The sequence below is a fragment of the Dama dama genome, chromosome 31, assembly GCF_033118175.1.
Source record: "Dama dama isolate Ldn47 chromosome 31, ASM3311817v1, whole genome shotgun sequence".
Lineage (NCBI taxonomy): Eukaryota > Metazoa > Chordata > Mammalia > Artiodactyla > Cervidae > Dama > Dama dama.
In genome coordinates, this window is record NC_083711.1 from 9,970,395 (window position 1) to 9,986,119 (window position 15,725).

The window sequence follows — 15,725 nt, forward strand, 5'->3', positions numbered from 1 at the left end:
CCCTTATAGATGATTGTAAAATCCTGAGTAGAGTTCCCTGTGCTATACATGCATCCTTTAAGATTATAACAATGGAGACAAGTATACAACACTGAAGAAAATGTTTATAACACACATGAAGGTCACAGGCTCCAAAATTGTTGAGCATGAGAATATGCAGGTCTTCATATGGACAAAGACTGCCAGGGATTCCCTGAAAATGAAGGTGTTCTGTCTTGCTTGAGTTTGGGGACCAGGATGTTTTCTTATTTATACTCATTTTATAAAGCACTGTGATGGTATCCTTGCAATAGAAAAAATATTCTTTTATGTAACTTTGTACATGATATCCCATTTCCAATATACCAAATAAAACTTTGCAGAAACTAATCTTAATTTGCTTGGTCAAAGAAAAAAAGACTGTGAGTATAATAAGTTGAAACCAGGAGACTCTTCAGTGAATGATGTTTCTGAGACATCTCTGTTGTTGTTGCTGCTCACACAGTCGTGTCCGACTCTTTGCGACCCCATGGACCGCAGCGCACCAGGCTTCCCTGTCCTCCACCATCTCCCAGAGCTTGCTCAAACTCATGTCCACTGAGTCAGTGATGCCATCCAACCATCTTGTCCTCTGTTGTCCCCTTCTCTTCCTGCCTTCACTCTTTCCCAGCATGAGGGTCTTTTCTAATTAGTCGGCTCTTTGCATCAGGTGGCCAAAGTATTGGAGCTTCAGCATCAGTCCTTCCAATGAATACTCAGGACCGATCTCCTTTAGGATTGACCGGTTTGATCTCCTTGCTGTCTAAGGGACTCTCAAGAGTCTTCTCCAACACCACAGTTCAAAAACATCCAATCTTTGGTGCTCAGCCTTCTTTATGGTCCAACTCTCACATCCACACATGACTACTGGATAAACAATAGCTTTGACTAGACAGATCTTTGATGGCAAAGTAATGTCTCTGCTTTTTAATATGCTGTCTAGGTTGGTCATAGCTTTTCTTCCAAGGAGTAAGTGTCTTTTAATTTCATGGCTGCAGTCACTATCTGCAGTGATTTTGGAGCCCAAGAAAATAAAGTCTCTCACTGTTTCCATTTTTTCCCCATCTATTTGCCATGAAGTGATCGGACCAGATGCCATGATCTTAGTTTTTTGAATGCTGAGTTTTAAGCCAGCTTTTTCACTCTTCTCTTTCACTTTCATCAAGAGGCTCATTAGTTCCTCTTCACTTTCTGCTGTAAGGGTGGTGTCATCTGCATATCTGAGGTTACTGATATTTCTCCTGGCAATCTTGATTCCAGCTTATGCTTCATCCAGCCCAGCATTTCTCATGATGTACTCTGCATAGAAGTTAAATAAGCAGGGAGACAATATACAGATGTACTCCTTTCCCAATTTGGAACCAGTCTGTTGTTCCATGTCCATTTCTAACTGTTGCTTCTTGACCTGCATACAGTTTCTCAGGAGACAGGTAAGGTGATCTGGTATTCCCATTTCATGAAGAATTTTCCACAAGTACTTCTCCGCTATCTTCTTGATCAATACTGTCATCGACAGGAGAATGTTGGATCCCATGAAAAAAAGATATCCCACATCCAAGGGCAAAAGAGAAGCTCCAACAAGACAGTAGGAGAGGTGAAACTGTTTAGAATTAAACCCCATACCCACCAGAGATGCTCAAACAAGACCTTGTATGCACCAGGACCCAGAGACCCCACAGAGACTGAGCCAGACCTGCCTTTGAGTGTTTGGTCAGCAGTGGCCTGCCATGGGGACAGGGGCTCTGCCTGCAGCAGGCCTTGGAGGCATAAGTCCTCTTGGAGGAGGTCATCATTAACCCCACAATAGAGCCCCCAAGCAGACAACCCACAAACCGGAGAACAATTACACCAAAGAAGTTCTCTCACTGCTGCAAGAGTTCCAGGGCCCACAACAGATTCCCCAACCTGGGGATCTGGCAAAGGGACTGAGAACCCCCAGGGAATTTGACTTGAAGGCCAGTGGGATTTGATTACAGAACCTCCACAGGACTGGGGAAACAGACTCTTAGAGGGCACAAAAAAAAAACCTTGTGCACACCAGGACCCAGGAGAAAGGAGTGGTGACCCCACAAGAGACTGAGCCAGATTCAGCTGTGAGCGTCCAGGAGTCTCCGTCGGAGGCGTGGGTCGACAGTGGCCTGCTGCGGGTCAGGGGCACTGAATACAACAGATCTAGGAGCCGTGGTGTGCTGGCCGAAGTCCTTTGGAAGGAGGTTGCCCTTACTGCCATTACCCCTACTGTAGTTTGGCCTCAGGACAAACTACAGGGAGAGAATACAGCCCCACCCATCAGCAGAAAACTGGACATCTCTGTTGCTCACCCTCAAAGGACCTAAACAGCACCCCAGGCTTTTTCAGAGCATGATTACCCAGAAGAGCTAAGAACAGACTGGATGTGTGTCTTTGTTCTATTTTCAGAACCAAGCACTCTGTGCCGTCACAAATTGCTGATGAGCACAATAATTTTAGTTCAGATCTCTACCAGAGAATTTTCTTTCTTTGGACGTCACAAATATTGCATTAGTATCCTAAAAGGACTTTGAAAACATCCTTGGAGCTCTTTGAAGTCTGTGCGAGGGTCTTGAATATCCCTATGACTCATGAGCAAAAGGCATAAAAATATTCTCCACTGTTCTGGAAAGCTGTGGGTTGCATGGCCACACGTCCCGCCCAGCACCTCTAAGCTAGCGCTTAGGGTCTCCATTAGGAGCCAGGCATAGGGATGACCCACCCAGGGTGTGGTCCCTCTCTGCGCCCCGTGTCACAGGAGGTACACACTCCTCCAGTGCAAAACCTGTTTCCTCCAAGCATCAGCTTTCTGGAGCCTGGGCTGGCTTGTGTGAGCTTCATGACCCTGTGCCTTGGGAAAGAGCGCCAGGAGGCAGACGCGGCCATCAAATTTTCTGTTCTATTGCAGCCCATGGGATGCTGAGAGAGATCTCACCCCACCAGAGGCTCCTTCCCCATCAGCTCCCAGGAGAAAGCAGCCACAATTATTTGATGATTGAGACTTCTCAGAAATCCTTTTTACCCTATCTATATATATTCTCTTTTAGATGCTCATCATTATAGTTTATTACAAGATAATGACTATAGTTCCCTGTGCTATACAGTAGGATCTTGTTTATTTTATATATCATTGTGTGTATCTGTTAATCCCAAACTCCTAATTATCCCTCCCCCCTTGCCCTTTGGTAGCTATAAGTTTGTTTTCCATGTCTGCGAATCTGTTTCTGTTTTATAAATTCATTTAAATCTTTTTTTTTTTTAGATTTCACATATAAGTGATATCATATGTGTCTCTATCATATTATATCATATTTGTCTCTAGTTGTCTGACTTTGTATGATCATCTCTAGGCCTACCCAAGTTGCTGCAATGGCATTATTTCCTTCCTTTTTAATGGCTGAGTAGTGTTCTGGTGTGTGTGTGTGTGTGTGTGTACACCACAATGTCTTTATCTATTCATCTGTCAGTGAGCATTTAGGTTGCTTCCACGTCTTGGTTATTGTAAACAGTGCTGCTATGAACACTGGGGTATATGTATCTTTTCAAATTAGAATATTCTTCAGATACATGCCCAGGAGTGGGATGGCTGAATCATATGGTAACTCTGGCTTCCCCAGTGGTCAGGGGTAAAGAAACCACCTTTGATGCAGGCAGTCCAGGAGGTGCAGGTCTTCCTGGGTCGGGAAGATCTCCTGAAGGAGGGCATGGCAACCCACTCCAGTATTCTTGCCTGGAGAATCTCATGGACATGGCAGCCTGGTGGGCTGCAGCCTAGAGGGTCGCAGAGAGCTGAACACGGCTGAAGTGACAGCACGCACGCACGCATGGTAATCACTCTATTTTTAGTTTTTAGGGAACCTCTGTACTGTTCTCCATAGTGGCTGCACCAATTTACATAGCTACCAACAGTGCAGGATGGTTCCTTTTTTTTCTGCACCCTCTCCAGCATTTATTATTTGTAGACTCTTTGATGATGGCCATTCTGACCAGTGTGAGGGGATACTTCTGTCACTTTGATTTGCATTTCTCTAATAATGAGTGATGTTGAGCATCTTTTCATGTAAAATCAACTGGCACTGGCACAACCCTCAGAGATGCTAACATCCTGCCTTTAGTATCACCTCAGTGACTTCATGGTGCAAAACCCGCTTGATCTAAAGTGAGTGTCTGGAATGTGTTCAAAATGCCTTCCTTGAGGTGTAGTGATAAAATGGTAAACATGGAGGCTGTGAGAGGCATTCAGGACTCTGTGATGTACAAGCACCAACAAACACAAGGAGAAGCCAGACTTGGGAAGATCCAACGGCTTAAGCTTTCGAACTGCATGGTGGGGAAGAGGGACGATTCTTGGAAAGCATGCAGAACAGACTCAAAGGGCAATAACACGGTGCTCTTTTTCAGTTCAAATTGGCAAAAATTCTTCCAACTTCATCTAAAAAAAAGTGTTGTTATACAGTAGACGTGGAGAGATCATTACAAGTATGAGTGATAGAAATTAATAAAGATGTGTTAATGAGACATTTAATAAAATGGCACATTTTCAATTTAGATATTTCAGTTTTGATATTAGTCAAAACACGAGGACAACAGATAACACTGCCAAATCTGGGGTAGGGAGGGGAGGAGGGCATCTTACACAAAATAAAGTAAGGAAAAATAGAGAAGCAACCCTTCATACATAGCTCAGTTGGGAAAGAATCTGCCTGCAATGCAAGAGACCCTGGTTCGATTCCTGGGTTGGGAAGATCTGCTGGAGAAGGGATAGGCTATCCACTCCAATATTCTTGAGCTTCCCTTGTGGCTCAACTGATAAGAAATCTGCCTGCAATGTGGGAGACCTGGGTTCGATCCCTGGGTTGGGAAGATCCCCTGGAGAAGGGAAGGGCTACCCACTCCAGTATTCTGGCCTGGAGAATTCCATGGACTGTATAGTCCATGGGGTTGCAAAGAGTCAAACACGGCTGAATGACTTTCACTTTCAGAGAAGCAACCTAGTACGGGAGGGAAGTTCAGATTTGGGGGTCAAAGGGAAGTAAATAAAAAACTGGAGAAGCTATATAATCTTGCTTGGACTCAGCAAGTCCCAGCAAGTCCCAGTTCCTCCTTGGTCAATTGGGAATAATAGAGCTTAACTTACAGAGTTATGAGAACAGAAGATACTATGAAAAGCACTTACCCATGGCCATTCAATAAATGGCAGCCACTCCTACTACTGGAAGCTAGTATTCTGGGATGTAAACAAGCTGGTGTCATATGGTACCACAGAGGAAGGTGGGCCAGGCATGGTGGAAGGAAAAAGTGGTAAACTTGGGATGCAAATAACAAAGAGTTGGAGAAGCAGGGGGCTGATGGAAAGCAGTGGCTGATCCCTAAAACTGATGTCCTTCACTCTATAAAGGAGAGAAGATGAGCTGAGCTTCCTCAGGATCAAGGGTGCAGTTCTGGGCCCTACTGGATCAGGCCAGATTCCATATCTAAGTAGCCAAATGAATCTGTGGGCTGCCTTCTCAGACGACACACTTTAACACAAGGGCCAGGGACTTAGATTCCCTGAGCAACTACTATGTGCCAACATGATGCTTGACAGCACAAACCTGGCACAAAAGGTTAAAGCTTGAGATGAGTAGATCTTACTATCTTACTATTGGAAATCAGTCCTGAATATTCAGTGGAAGGACTGATGCTGAAGCTGAAACTCCAATCCTTTGGCCACTTGATGCGAAGAGCTGACTCACTGGAAGAGACCCTGATGCTGGGAAAGAGTGAAGGCAGGAGAAGAAGACGACAGAGGATGAGATGGTTGGATGGCATCACTGACTCAATGGACATGAGCCTGAGTAAACTCTGGGAGTTGGTGATGAACAAAGAGGCCTGGCATGCTGCTATCCATGGGGTCGCAAAGAGTTGGACATGACTGAGTGACTGAACTGAACTGAACTAAAACATCTACTCATCTCAGGCTTTAACCCTCTGTGTTGGAATAGTAAGAGAATAAAAGGGGGGAGTGAAAGTGTTAGTAGCTCAGTCGTGTCTGACTCTTTGTAATCCCATGGACTGTAGCCCACCAGGCTCCTCTGTCCATGGGACTCTCCAGGCAAGAATACTGGACTGGGTTGCCATGCCCTCCTGTAGGGGATCTACCCAACCCAGGGATCGAATCCAGGTCTCATGCATTTCAGGCAGATTCTTTCCCACTGAGCCATGGGGGAAGTCAAAAGGGGAGGAGAGCGATGTCCAAATTCCTATATCATAAAATCAGATATAAAAATGCATTTCATGCTTGTTCATGCTTGACCAGTCAAGACTATAAGGTCCTGTACGGATATGAAGATCTCTAAAAAGCACACACAGAGTTTAAGGCCGAAGTCAAAACTGTCTTATCCAAGCAAGAGCTATGTGAGACTGGATATCAACTGCAATGATACCGAAATTGCTTGGAACATTTCTAATATTTCTTTTGTTCCCTTCGGACTTTAAAAAATATATATTTTCAGGGTGCAACTTTTACTTCTTTAAAGGTAAATTCAATTGTCACAATAAGAAGGCACTTAGAGCCTAGCCTGCTAATGCTGAGTAATAGCACTGGGATAAAAACAAGGCTGGTTCAGAAGCAGTGAAACTGATGTCCTTGTGCTTTTAGTCCACCTGTCCTTGCCCTGCTGCCCGACCCACCCCAGTGCCGATGGCAGGGACCCCGTCCTCCCACAGCCTGTGGCTCACACGAGTAATGCAGCTTGATCAGATATTTCTGGCTTTTCACCTTCCAGACACATGGTAGGACTGCATTTCCTCAGCTCCTTTAGCTGGGTGAAGCCATGTGAAATGTTTTAGAAAGTTACAAGTTATGAGTGGAATGTTGGTGGGAGATTTCACTGCTGAAAAGAGACCTTCTAGATTTCTGTTTCCCTCTGCATGGATCAGACACATTTGAAATAGTGGCTGCCCTATTGGTCTGGGACTCTGACTGACAAGAATGAGCAGAATCCTTCAATCTTTGATCCAACTCTCCATAGATATGTGGCATGAATAAGACATGAATCTTGGTTGAATTCCCTAGTTGTCCAGTGATTAGGACTCCGAGCGTCCAAAGGAGGGGGTATGGGTTCGATCCCTGCTCGGAGAACTAAGATTCTGCATGCTACATGGCACAACCAACAGGAAAGAAAGAATCTTTGTTATCTTATGCCACTGAGATCAGGGGGTATTTGTTACTGCAGCAGAACCTATGGTATCCTAACTAGTACAATGAGAAGCAGCTCTAACTCTTCAGGGTCTCACTGGAATTCAGTGAACACTGTCTGCTTTTTCCAGGCATGAGGTTAGAAACAACCTCCTATTGTTCTTTGTACTGGGACACTTAGGACAAAACAGGCTCTGAACAATAAGAGGAACTTCAAAATCACTCCGAAAGATGAAGTACTTATGATTATATCACTCTTAAAGAGACTACCTTGAAAGACTGCATTTATTTGTAAGTATTAAATTTTATTTGTTACCACAATGAGGGACCACTAGATCCCTATCAGAATGGCTAAAATTAAAAACAGTGAGAGTACCAAATGCTGGCAAGGATGCAGAGAAACTGGATCACTCATGCCTTGCTAGAAAGAACGCAAAATGGTACAGCCACTCAGAACAGAAATGCAGCAGTTGCTTACAAAACCAATTATACGTTTATTATACAACCCAGCGATTTTACTCAGGCAAGTGAAAACATGTTCTCACAAAACCTATATATAAATGTTGACAGCAGATTTATTCATAGTATCTGGAAATAACTCAATATACTTCCGCGGGTAAATATATACACTATGGTAAATCTATACCATGGACTACTACTCAGCAAGAAAAAGAAACAAAGGATTGGTATGTGAAACAACTTGGATGGATCCCAAAGGAATTATGCTAAGTGAAACAAAGAGATATAAATATACGGCATTTTTGAAAAGATAAAATTACAGAATTGGAGAACAGGTTAGTGATAGCCAGGGATTAGGCAAGGTGGGAGGCAGGGAGCTGGCTCAGGCTATAGACGGGTAAGATAAGGAACTCTGGTCATGGAATTGTTCCATACCTTGACTTAATTACCACATGAATCTACACATGTGGTGATGACACTGCAGAGAATTAAATACACACCAACACAAGTACATGTTCATCTGAATAAGGTCAGTGGATTTTAACAGTGTCCTAGTGGCAACACTAAACTACAGTTATTTAAGAGCCCATCAACGGGGGGAACTGGGTGAAGGATGAACATATCTGCATGATTTCTAACAACTGCATGTGAGTCCACAATTACAACACAACAAAAAGGTTTCTAAAAACCTTAATTGGCTAAAAAACCAAGAAACAAAAAGAAGCCCAACTGTATCTTTATTCCCTGTCCCCTTATCCTGGTGTATCTTACTTTCTTCCTTTATTTTTGGCTGTTCTGGGCCTTCACTGCTGTGAAGCTTCACTCCAGCTGCAGCGCACGGGCTTCTCACTGTAGCGGCCTCTCCTGGGGAGCAGAGTTTCTGTGGCGTCTGCCTTCAGCAGCTGTGGTGCATGGACTCAGCAATTGTGGTGCTGGGCCTTAGCTGCTCTGAGGCACGTGGGATCGTCCTGGACCAGGGATCGAACCCGTGTCTCCTGCACTGGCAGGTGAGTTCATTACCACTGAGTCACTGGGGAAGCCCCTTTCTAATTTTCTTTAGAGCACTTAAACTACTAAACATCCCATGTGTTTATCTGTTATTTTTTGCCTCCTCTGCTGATATGTAAGCTCTACATGGATAGAGACTGTTTTGTTTTCCTGGTGCCTAGAACATCTCTGGCATCAAGATGACGCCCAGGATCGATTTGTGGAATAAGTGAATGAATGTGAAATATGAATGAATGAATGCACTTTCATTGCAGCACTTTCAACATTTTGGCAAGCTCCAAAACCTAAACAAAACAATTTGATCAACATTTTGCACATTTTCTAACTCCAAGAGTTACAGGTCTCAGTGCAGAACTATTCCTTTTACAACAGAAACGTAACTCATCTTCCCAAGTACACAATGCCTGCTTTGCTTTCAGCCTCCAGAGATTCAACCCGCCTCAGCAGAGGTGAAAGAATAAACTGAATTAGATAATTACAGAAGAATGCATTTCAGCTTGGGTGCCATTTGGCAAGCATAAATTCTAGGTCAGCTTCATGGATGCTTTATAAACTCAAGCAAAAAAAAAAAGAAACAAAAACCTAATAGTAGTCAAACAAAAATGCCATATTTGAACCATGTATCATAAGTTGGAATTAAATAATTGCTCCTTTTTTTCTTTTTTGGCCACATGCCTTATCTCAGTGAAGCTGAGTTTATTCTAAGGAGCCAATTAAATGACCATCAAGGCCAAGAGGAGGCCAGGAACTTGAAGTGAATTGCAAACCAAACAAAAGAACAAATTGCACTCATTTCCTGGATCTGAAACCAAACCTTAACATGAACTGTTTACTGAAATGTGAACCAGCTAAAGTTTGAGAGTAATTTCCAAACACACCTGAGGATCCAGTCTAATCAAGTAACCGAACCCATATATATTTAAAAGCTTTTGAACAGACTCGGAAACTCACATCGCTAAACAAATCCCAGAACAGACTCGAATGAAACTAATAGTTCTTTATGGTGAGTTGACTAAGGAAGACACAATTGAAATGTGATGATCAACCTTCTCTTTTCTGAGTCAACATTATAATATGGTAAGTTTGAACACAATTCAGCCTGCAATTATTTTTCCAAGGGAGACTATACGATCCTTTGATAGGTGTGTACCATGTGTAGGAGGAGGAAGGACGAAGTTAGGGGTCAGAATTATAACCGACAAGGAAAGGACTCAGAGGAGATGAAGGGGACGTGTGTCCTTAGAGATGGGAAACCCAACCCTGTCTGGAGGCTTCGTTTTCATACTAGGAAGACACAGGGTCGTCCAGACACCAAAGTTGCAGGAGACACACCGCTTCCGGAGGTCGGAGGGCGGCCCTGGACCCTGGAGCGGCAGGTGCCTTACCTGTGGAGAGCTGGGTGGGGAGCGGGTTCATTTCCTTGTCCACCATCTTCTGGTACAAGGCCCTCAGGCTGAAAGGCTCCACCGTGAAAGGCAGCGTCCCGGTCAGCATGGCATACATGTTCACACCTCTGAAAGGAGAGACACACCAGAGCGTGAGACCGGAAGACGAGCCGGGAAGAGGAAGACAGGGCGGCCAGGGGCATGGGCAGCGGGGCCCTGCCACCCCCGTGGCCCCCCGGCCCCGCTCCGTCGCCTCCCAGAGCGCTCAGCTCTGCCCTGAAACAGCAAGCGTGAGCGGCTCGGGTGGGAGCACAGCTGGGAAGAGCCAGGTCGCGGTGACAACGGGCTTTAAGGAGCGTCCAGATGACACAAATGAACTTCTTATAAAACAGGAGCGGACTTAGAAAAGAGACGCAACGTCACCAGAGGGGAGAGGCGGGGGACAACTCAGGAGTTTGGGATGAACATACACACACGCCACTGGATAGCACAGGGAACTCGACTCAATATTCCGTAATAACCTATTTGGGAAAGAGAAGAATGAATCCATGTATCTGAATAACTGAAGCTCTTTGCTCTACACCTGAAACTATCACAATATTGTAAGTCAACTATCTTCCGATATAAAATAAAAATTAAAAAGAAATAAATTCAGGGACTTTCCTAGAGGTCCAGTAGTTAAGACTCCACACTTCCACTGCAGGGGACACGGGTTCGATCCCTGGTCAGGGAACTGAGATCCCACAGGCCGCGGGGCACAGCCAAAAAATAAATTAATTAATCAACTTTTAATAAAGTAAATAAAGAGCTTCAGAAGCTACCCCTGGAAGAAGGGGAAACTATGTCCTTTTCTTCTGGAAGGAAGTCCAGACCAAATGATGTGAAAAATGCCTGGGAAATCTCGGGCAAGTGTGAACTTCGAATAAAAGTAGTTCTGCCATGATGCGGTTTTCAAGTATAGTTTACAAGGTGGAGCCAGGAGGAGGCCAGACCAAAAAAATACATGGCAAGACCCCCCACGGGAGAGCAAGTCACAGTCTGGCCAGCTTGCTTGGCTACTACTTGGCCCTTGGAGACAGAAGTCTCACACCCCAAACTGGTGTTTTGCTCTTCTCTTGAATTCTGTTTTGGCCTGTACATAGAGAAATTCCTTTGGAGGTGGGGAGGAAGGGAGGTCTCTTTCCCACTCTTATTTTTCATATCATTTTTTATTGGGAGATTCTGCCATCCAGCTCACATGTGGTCAAAATGCCTTCCGAATGGGCTTTACCACCTACATCCAAAGCCAAACTAGAGAACAGCAACATCTCTTGGAGGATTTTCTTTTCCTGATGTGCACAACCTAATATCATTTTGATGAGATTTCCTGATGGGGTGAAATGCCCGGCCTGCCAAGAGGTCTCAAGTGCTCAAAAGCGCCCAAGGGAGTGTTTTAAAAAGAGCCAACAAGATCTCCAGTCAAAACAAATCCAATGAGACTGATTGAAATGAAGGCCCGTGGGGCCCGTTCCACTGAGGTGCCTCTGAATTACGGCACCCTGGAGAGGGACAGGTCTGGAACCCATGGGCTCGGCTAGATGTCATTCTCGAAATGCAGACGTATGCTAAGACCCAGTTCTTGCTCTGTAACTCGAAGTGGAGTTAGGGAGACGGATACATCTCCATTCACTTCTCAAATGCTTGCAGGCTGGCTCTCGGATTCAGGCAGTGGTATTGATGGCTGGTCCCCAGGGGGGATACCAGACAAGGAGCTGCCATCTCAGACTTAGAACTGGGTGAAGGCAGACAACCAGCAAATCAACAAATAAATAAGTACAATCCTTTCAAGTAGTGAGTGCAGAGGGATAAGAAAATGCTGAAGTCTGCTGCTCTGGACCCCAGAGGAGTTCAATTAAGGGAGAGACATGACTATAATAAGTACTTGAAGATGGGAGCCCTCTCAGGATAGGTATACGTATGTGAGTTTCTCTGTCTCAGCCAACTGGTTATGAGGATAAATCATGTGGGCCAAGAAGTGGAGACAAAAGGGCTTCCCTGGTGGTCCAGTGGTTTAGAATCTGCCTTGCAAGGCAGAGCACACCAGTTCGATCTCTGATCCAGGAAGATTCCACTCACTGCAGGGTAACCAAGTCGATGTGCCCCAACTATGGAACCCACTTGCTGCAACCCCCGAAGCCCGAGTGCCCTGCAATGAGAAGCCTGTGCACCGCAACTAGAGAGTAGCCCCCACCCGCAGCAATGAGAGAAAGCCCTTGCTCAGCAACAACAACCCAGCACAGCCAAAATAAATAAATCAATATTTAAATTTTAAAAAAGGAAATGCAGGTAAGAATGCACACACCAGGTAATCATCTGGCATGAAGTGGGTGAAAGGGGCTCAGAATAGGGACCAGCAGACTAAGGCATGTTGTTCATTAAGTTCTGAATGGGAGGGACAGTGTACGGTGGCAAGAGAGAGGAGGAAAATTAGCAATAGGGACATTTGAAGGGGAGACACCAAGACGCAGTGTGGAAAGCTGGACGATGGTGGTGATATAACAGAAGCCAGGAAGCTGGGAGGAGAGGTAGTCTGGGAGCAGAGGAAAAGGGGATTAGGGGAACTAACCTGTTTGAGAACCTTCAATGCATTGTTGCATTGTGGGTATGTTTGAGGCTTGGAAGATTCTTAGAGACTGATAAAGAGGGAAAGCTAAGAGAGCCCTCCAAATTGTACCATTTGTGCATTTAAAGGGGTCTTGGACACATCGCTCTTGGGGATGGAAACCCCGTGGGACGCTCCACAAGGCTGTTGTTGGGGACCCCGGTAAAGCTTAAGAGTCAAGCTCTTCCAACCCCCTAAGGCAGCTCAGGCCATTCAGGGCAACTCTATGCATGGGCAAGGGCTTCAAATACTGAGCCAGAGTCTACAACTCCTGCCCATCAGCTGTGGGACCAGTCAGTCCTGTCCCACTCACCTCGGTGTGCATTAATTCTGGCTCTGACACTCACACCTAAAGTTGAAGAGTCTGGTACTTAAACAAAACTGTTTTTCCCACAGGTGGTTTTTTTTGATACTCAATCCATGTAGCAGGCTTCCCTGGTGGCTCAAATGGTAAAGAACCTGCCTGCAATGCAGGAGACTCAGGTTTGATCTGTGGGTCAGGATGATCCCCTGGAGAAGGAAATGGCAACCCACTCCAGTATTCTTGCCTGGAGAATCCCATGGACAGAGGAGCCTGGAGGGCTACAGTCAATGGGGTCACAAAGAGTCGACACGACTCAGCAACTAAACAACAACAAACTGCTTATTTGACCAAATTCACTCCGGATTCCCACTTCTCTCGGAGAAGTTTATCATCAACAAAAACAGTCATAAATCTGTAAAGAAGACCCAGCTCTCTATCCAGTATCTCTTACCTATAAAGTGTGGATAATAATAGACCCTACTTCTCAGGTTGTATCAGGGTCAAATGAACTAAGCCACAGAAAGTATTGAATGCCATGCCTGGCATAATCTTAGTACTTGATAAATGTGACCTACTGTTTCACCACAAAACTTTTTAAAAACAAGAGATAAAAAGCTACAATTATATTTGTACCCTATTGCCAAATAATAATGGAAATCTACATTAATAGTCCTATGGCCACAGTACATTTGAAAAGGGAAACCAGACTGAGTATCTTAATCCCCCTCCCCTAGAGTTTTCATACATGTTTAATATCTGGATAAGGAAAATCTAGCCCCTTTGACATTTCGGAAGGATGTGAGAATACCAAGGGAGAAATGTGGAATGCAGTGTATAAACCTCCGTAATCCCACAGAATTAGTAGAAGTTTCAAAACATGTTCAGAATTTCCTGATGTGTCTTTTGAAACATGGCCCAGGGGCTTTCTCGCTTCTCCCTGGCAGACATGGGGCCCCCAAGAACCACAGAGAGTTTGAAAGAAAGTAACAAGATATTGGGATGAAGGAGGGCAACATGCATGTGAGCTCAGTCGCTCAGTCATGTCCAACTCTGCATTCCCATGGACTGTAGTCCACCAGGCTCCTCTGTCCATGGGATAATACTGGATATGGGTTGCCATTTCTTCCTCCAGGGGATTTTCCAGACCCAGGGATCGAAGCCACATCTCCTGCATTGCAGGCAGATTCCTTACCACTGAGTCACCAGGGAAGCCCAAAGGAGGTTGACAAGAATAAAATTCAAGGCTTCCAAACAGAGAGAAATAAGGGTGAGTCACCAACGGATGCAAGCAAATCCAGAGACACTGACTAGGTGGAATACTTTGATGTCAAAAGAGAAAGAAAAAGTGCACCGGAAGGGTAGCTGGAAGAAGAGAGGAAGGGGTCCCGGGAAATGTAGATGTGGAATCTTTGGCATTAAACCAGGGGCCAGGGGACATTCCTGATGGTCCAATGGTTAAGAACTTGCTGTGCAATGCAGGGGTCTCGGGTTCAGTCCCTGGTCAGGGAACTAAGATCCCACATGCCAAAGGGCAACTAAGCCTGTGGGGCCACAACTAGAGACCTCACGTGCTGCAACTACGGTAGCCTGCACTCTACAGCCCTTGCGCACACCTAAGACCCAACGCAGCCAAATAAATAAATGAAAATACTTTTTTTTTTAATTAGGAGCCAAGTAATGGTCCTGATATTTAGTCTAATACACAGAAATACTCCCTGGAGGGAAAGCTAGGGTATCACCTGGCATCTCTGAAAGGAAAGACAGAGGGACTCAGCTCCCTGGAGAGAAGTCAACCAGCAACTTTAACAAGACACAAGAGACAAAGTAATTGGCAGAGCTACGGTGTTGGGGAGAGTGGGAATACTGGTTCTCACAGGGCTGGTGGGCAGCTCAGCTTATACCAGAGTGAAGCCAAGAGAACCTTCAGCTGACATGCCTTGCTTCCATGTGATTCTTCGAGAAAGAAACTGCCTTTTAAAAATTAAAATAAATGCCTAAAAGCAATAGTCTTCCGCATTTCAGTAACAACTTTCAGTACAACCTCCAATTTAAGGTCTTAAAAATAGAGTGGGAACAGATCCATCCATTTGGAAAATCGCAAAGTTCACTACTACTCCATTTTATGGTCTGTGTTCAGCAAAAGATTGTTTTCTTGTGGATTTTAAGACTCCCCCCCCCCCTTTTCCTTTCCTCTCTCTTCTCTTCTAAGTGTGCATGCTAGCTCCAAAAACAAAAAGTCTTGGATTTTGTAACTGAAAAATCTCTGAAGCTAAAGAAAGTTTCTCTTTTAAAAGTCAATGTGCACATACCCAGAGGAATCCCTCCTCCCTCACCAAGCTTTTAAAAATGCTTTGCCAAAACCCTTTGGGGAGCTCAAGGCTTTTTTAGGGCATAAGCCACCTTATCTCTTTGCATGGCCTTGCAACAAACTTTTCTTGGCTCAAAAAAAAAAAAAAAGTCAAAAGCTCTAAACTACCCCAAAGAAGTGATCAGACTGTTCTTTCTGCCTGTTTCTCCTGCCATCTTTCATTTGAAGGGAGAATGAATGGAGACAAAATGCTATCCTTCCAGATTTGAGCCCTGGAAGTAGCTGGTGGTGTCTGGTGTACTTTTACAAAACAGTTCTGGGGACTGAAACAAATTCTCCATTTCTTCCTCCTGAAAGCCTAGTTCTACACGAGGATAGCAGAACCGGAAACAAGACGGCGCCCCTCAGCCAAC

At 44.8% G+C, this 15,725-nt stretch overlaps 1 protein-coding gene across 1 annotated transcript in view; it reads right to left on the minus strand.

Moving 5' to 3' along the window:
• HUNK (hormonally up-regulated Neu-associated kinase) overlaps positions 1-15,725 on the minus strand; it is a 125,003-nt gene that overhangs the window by 32,708 nt on the left and 76,570 nt on the right. The window contains exon 5 of the mRNA XM_061134175.1: positions 10,060-10,187. Within this exon, the coding sequence (XP_060990158.1) occupies positions 10,060-10,187 (128 nt within the window). The remainder of the gene's footprint in view (positions 1-10,059; positions 10,188-15,725) is intronic.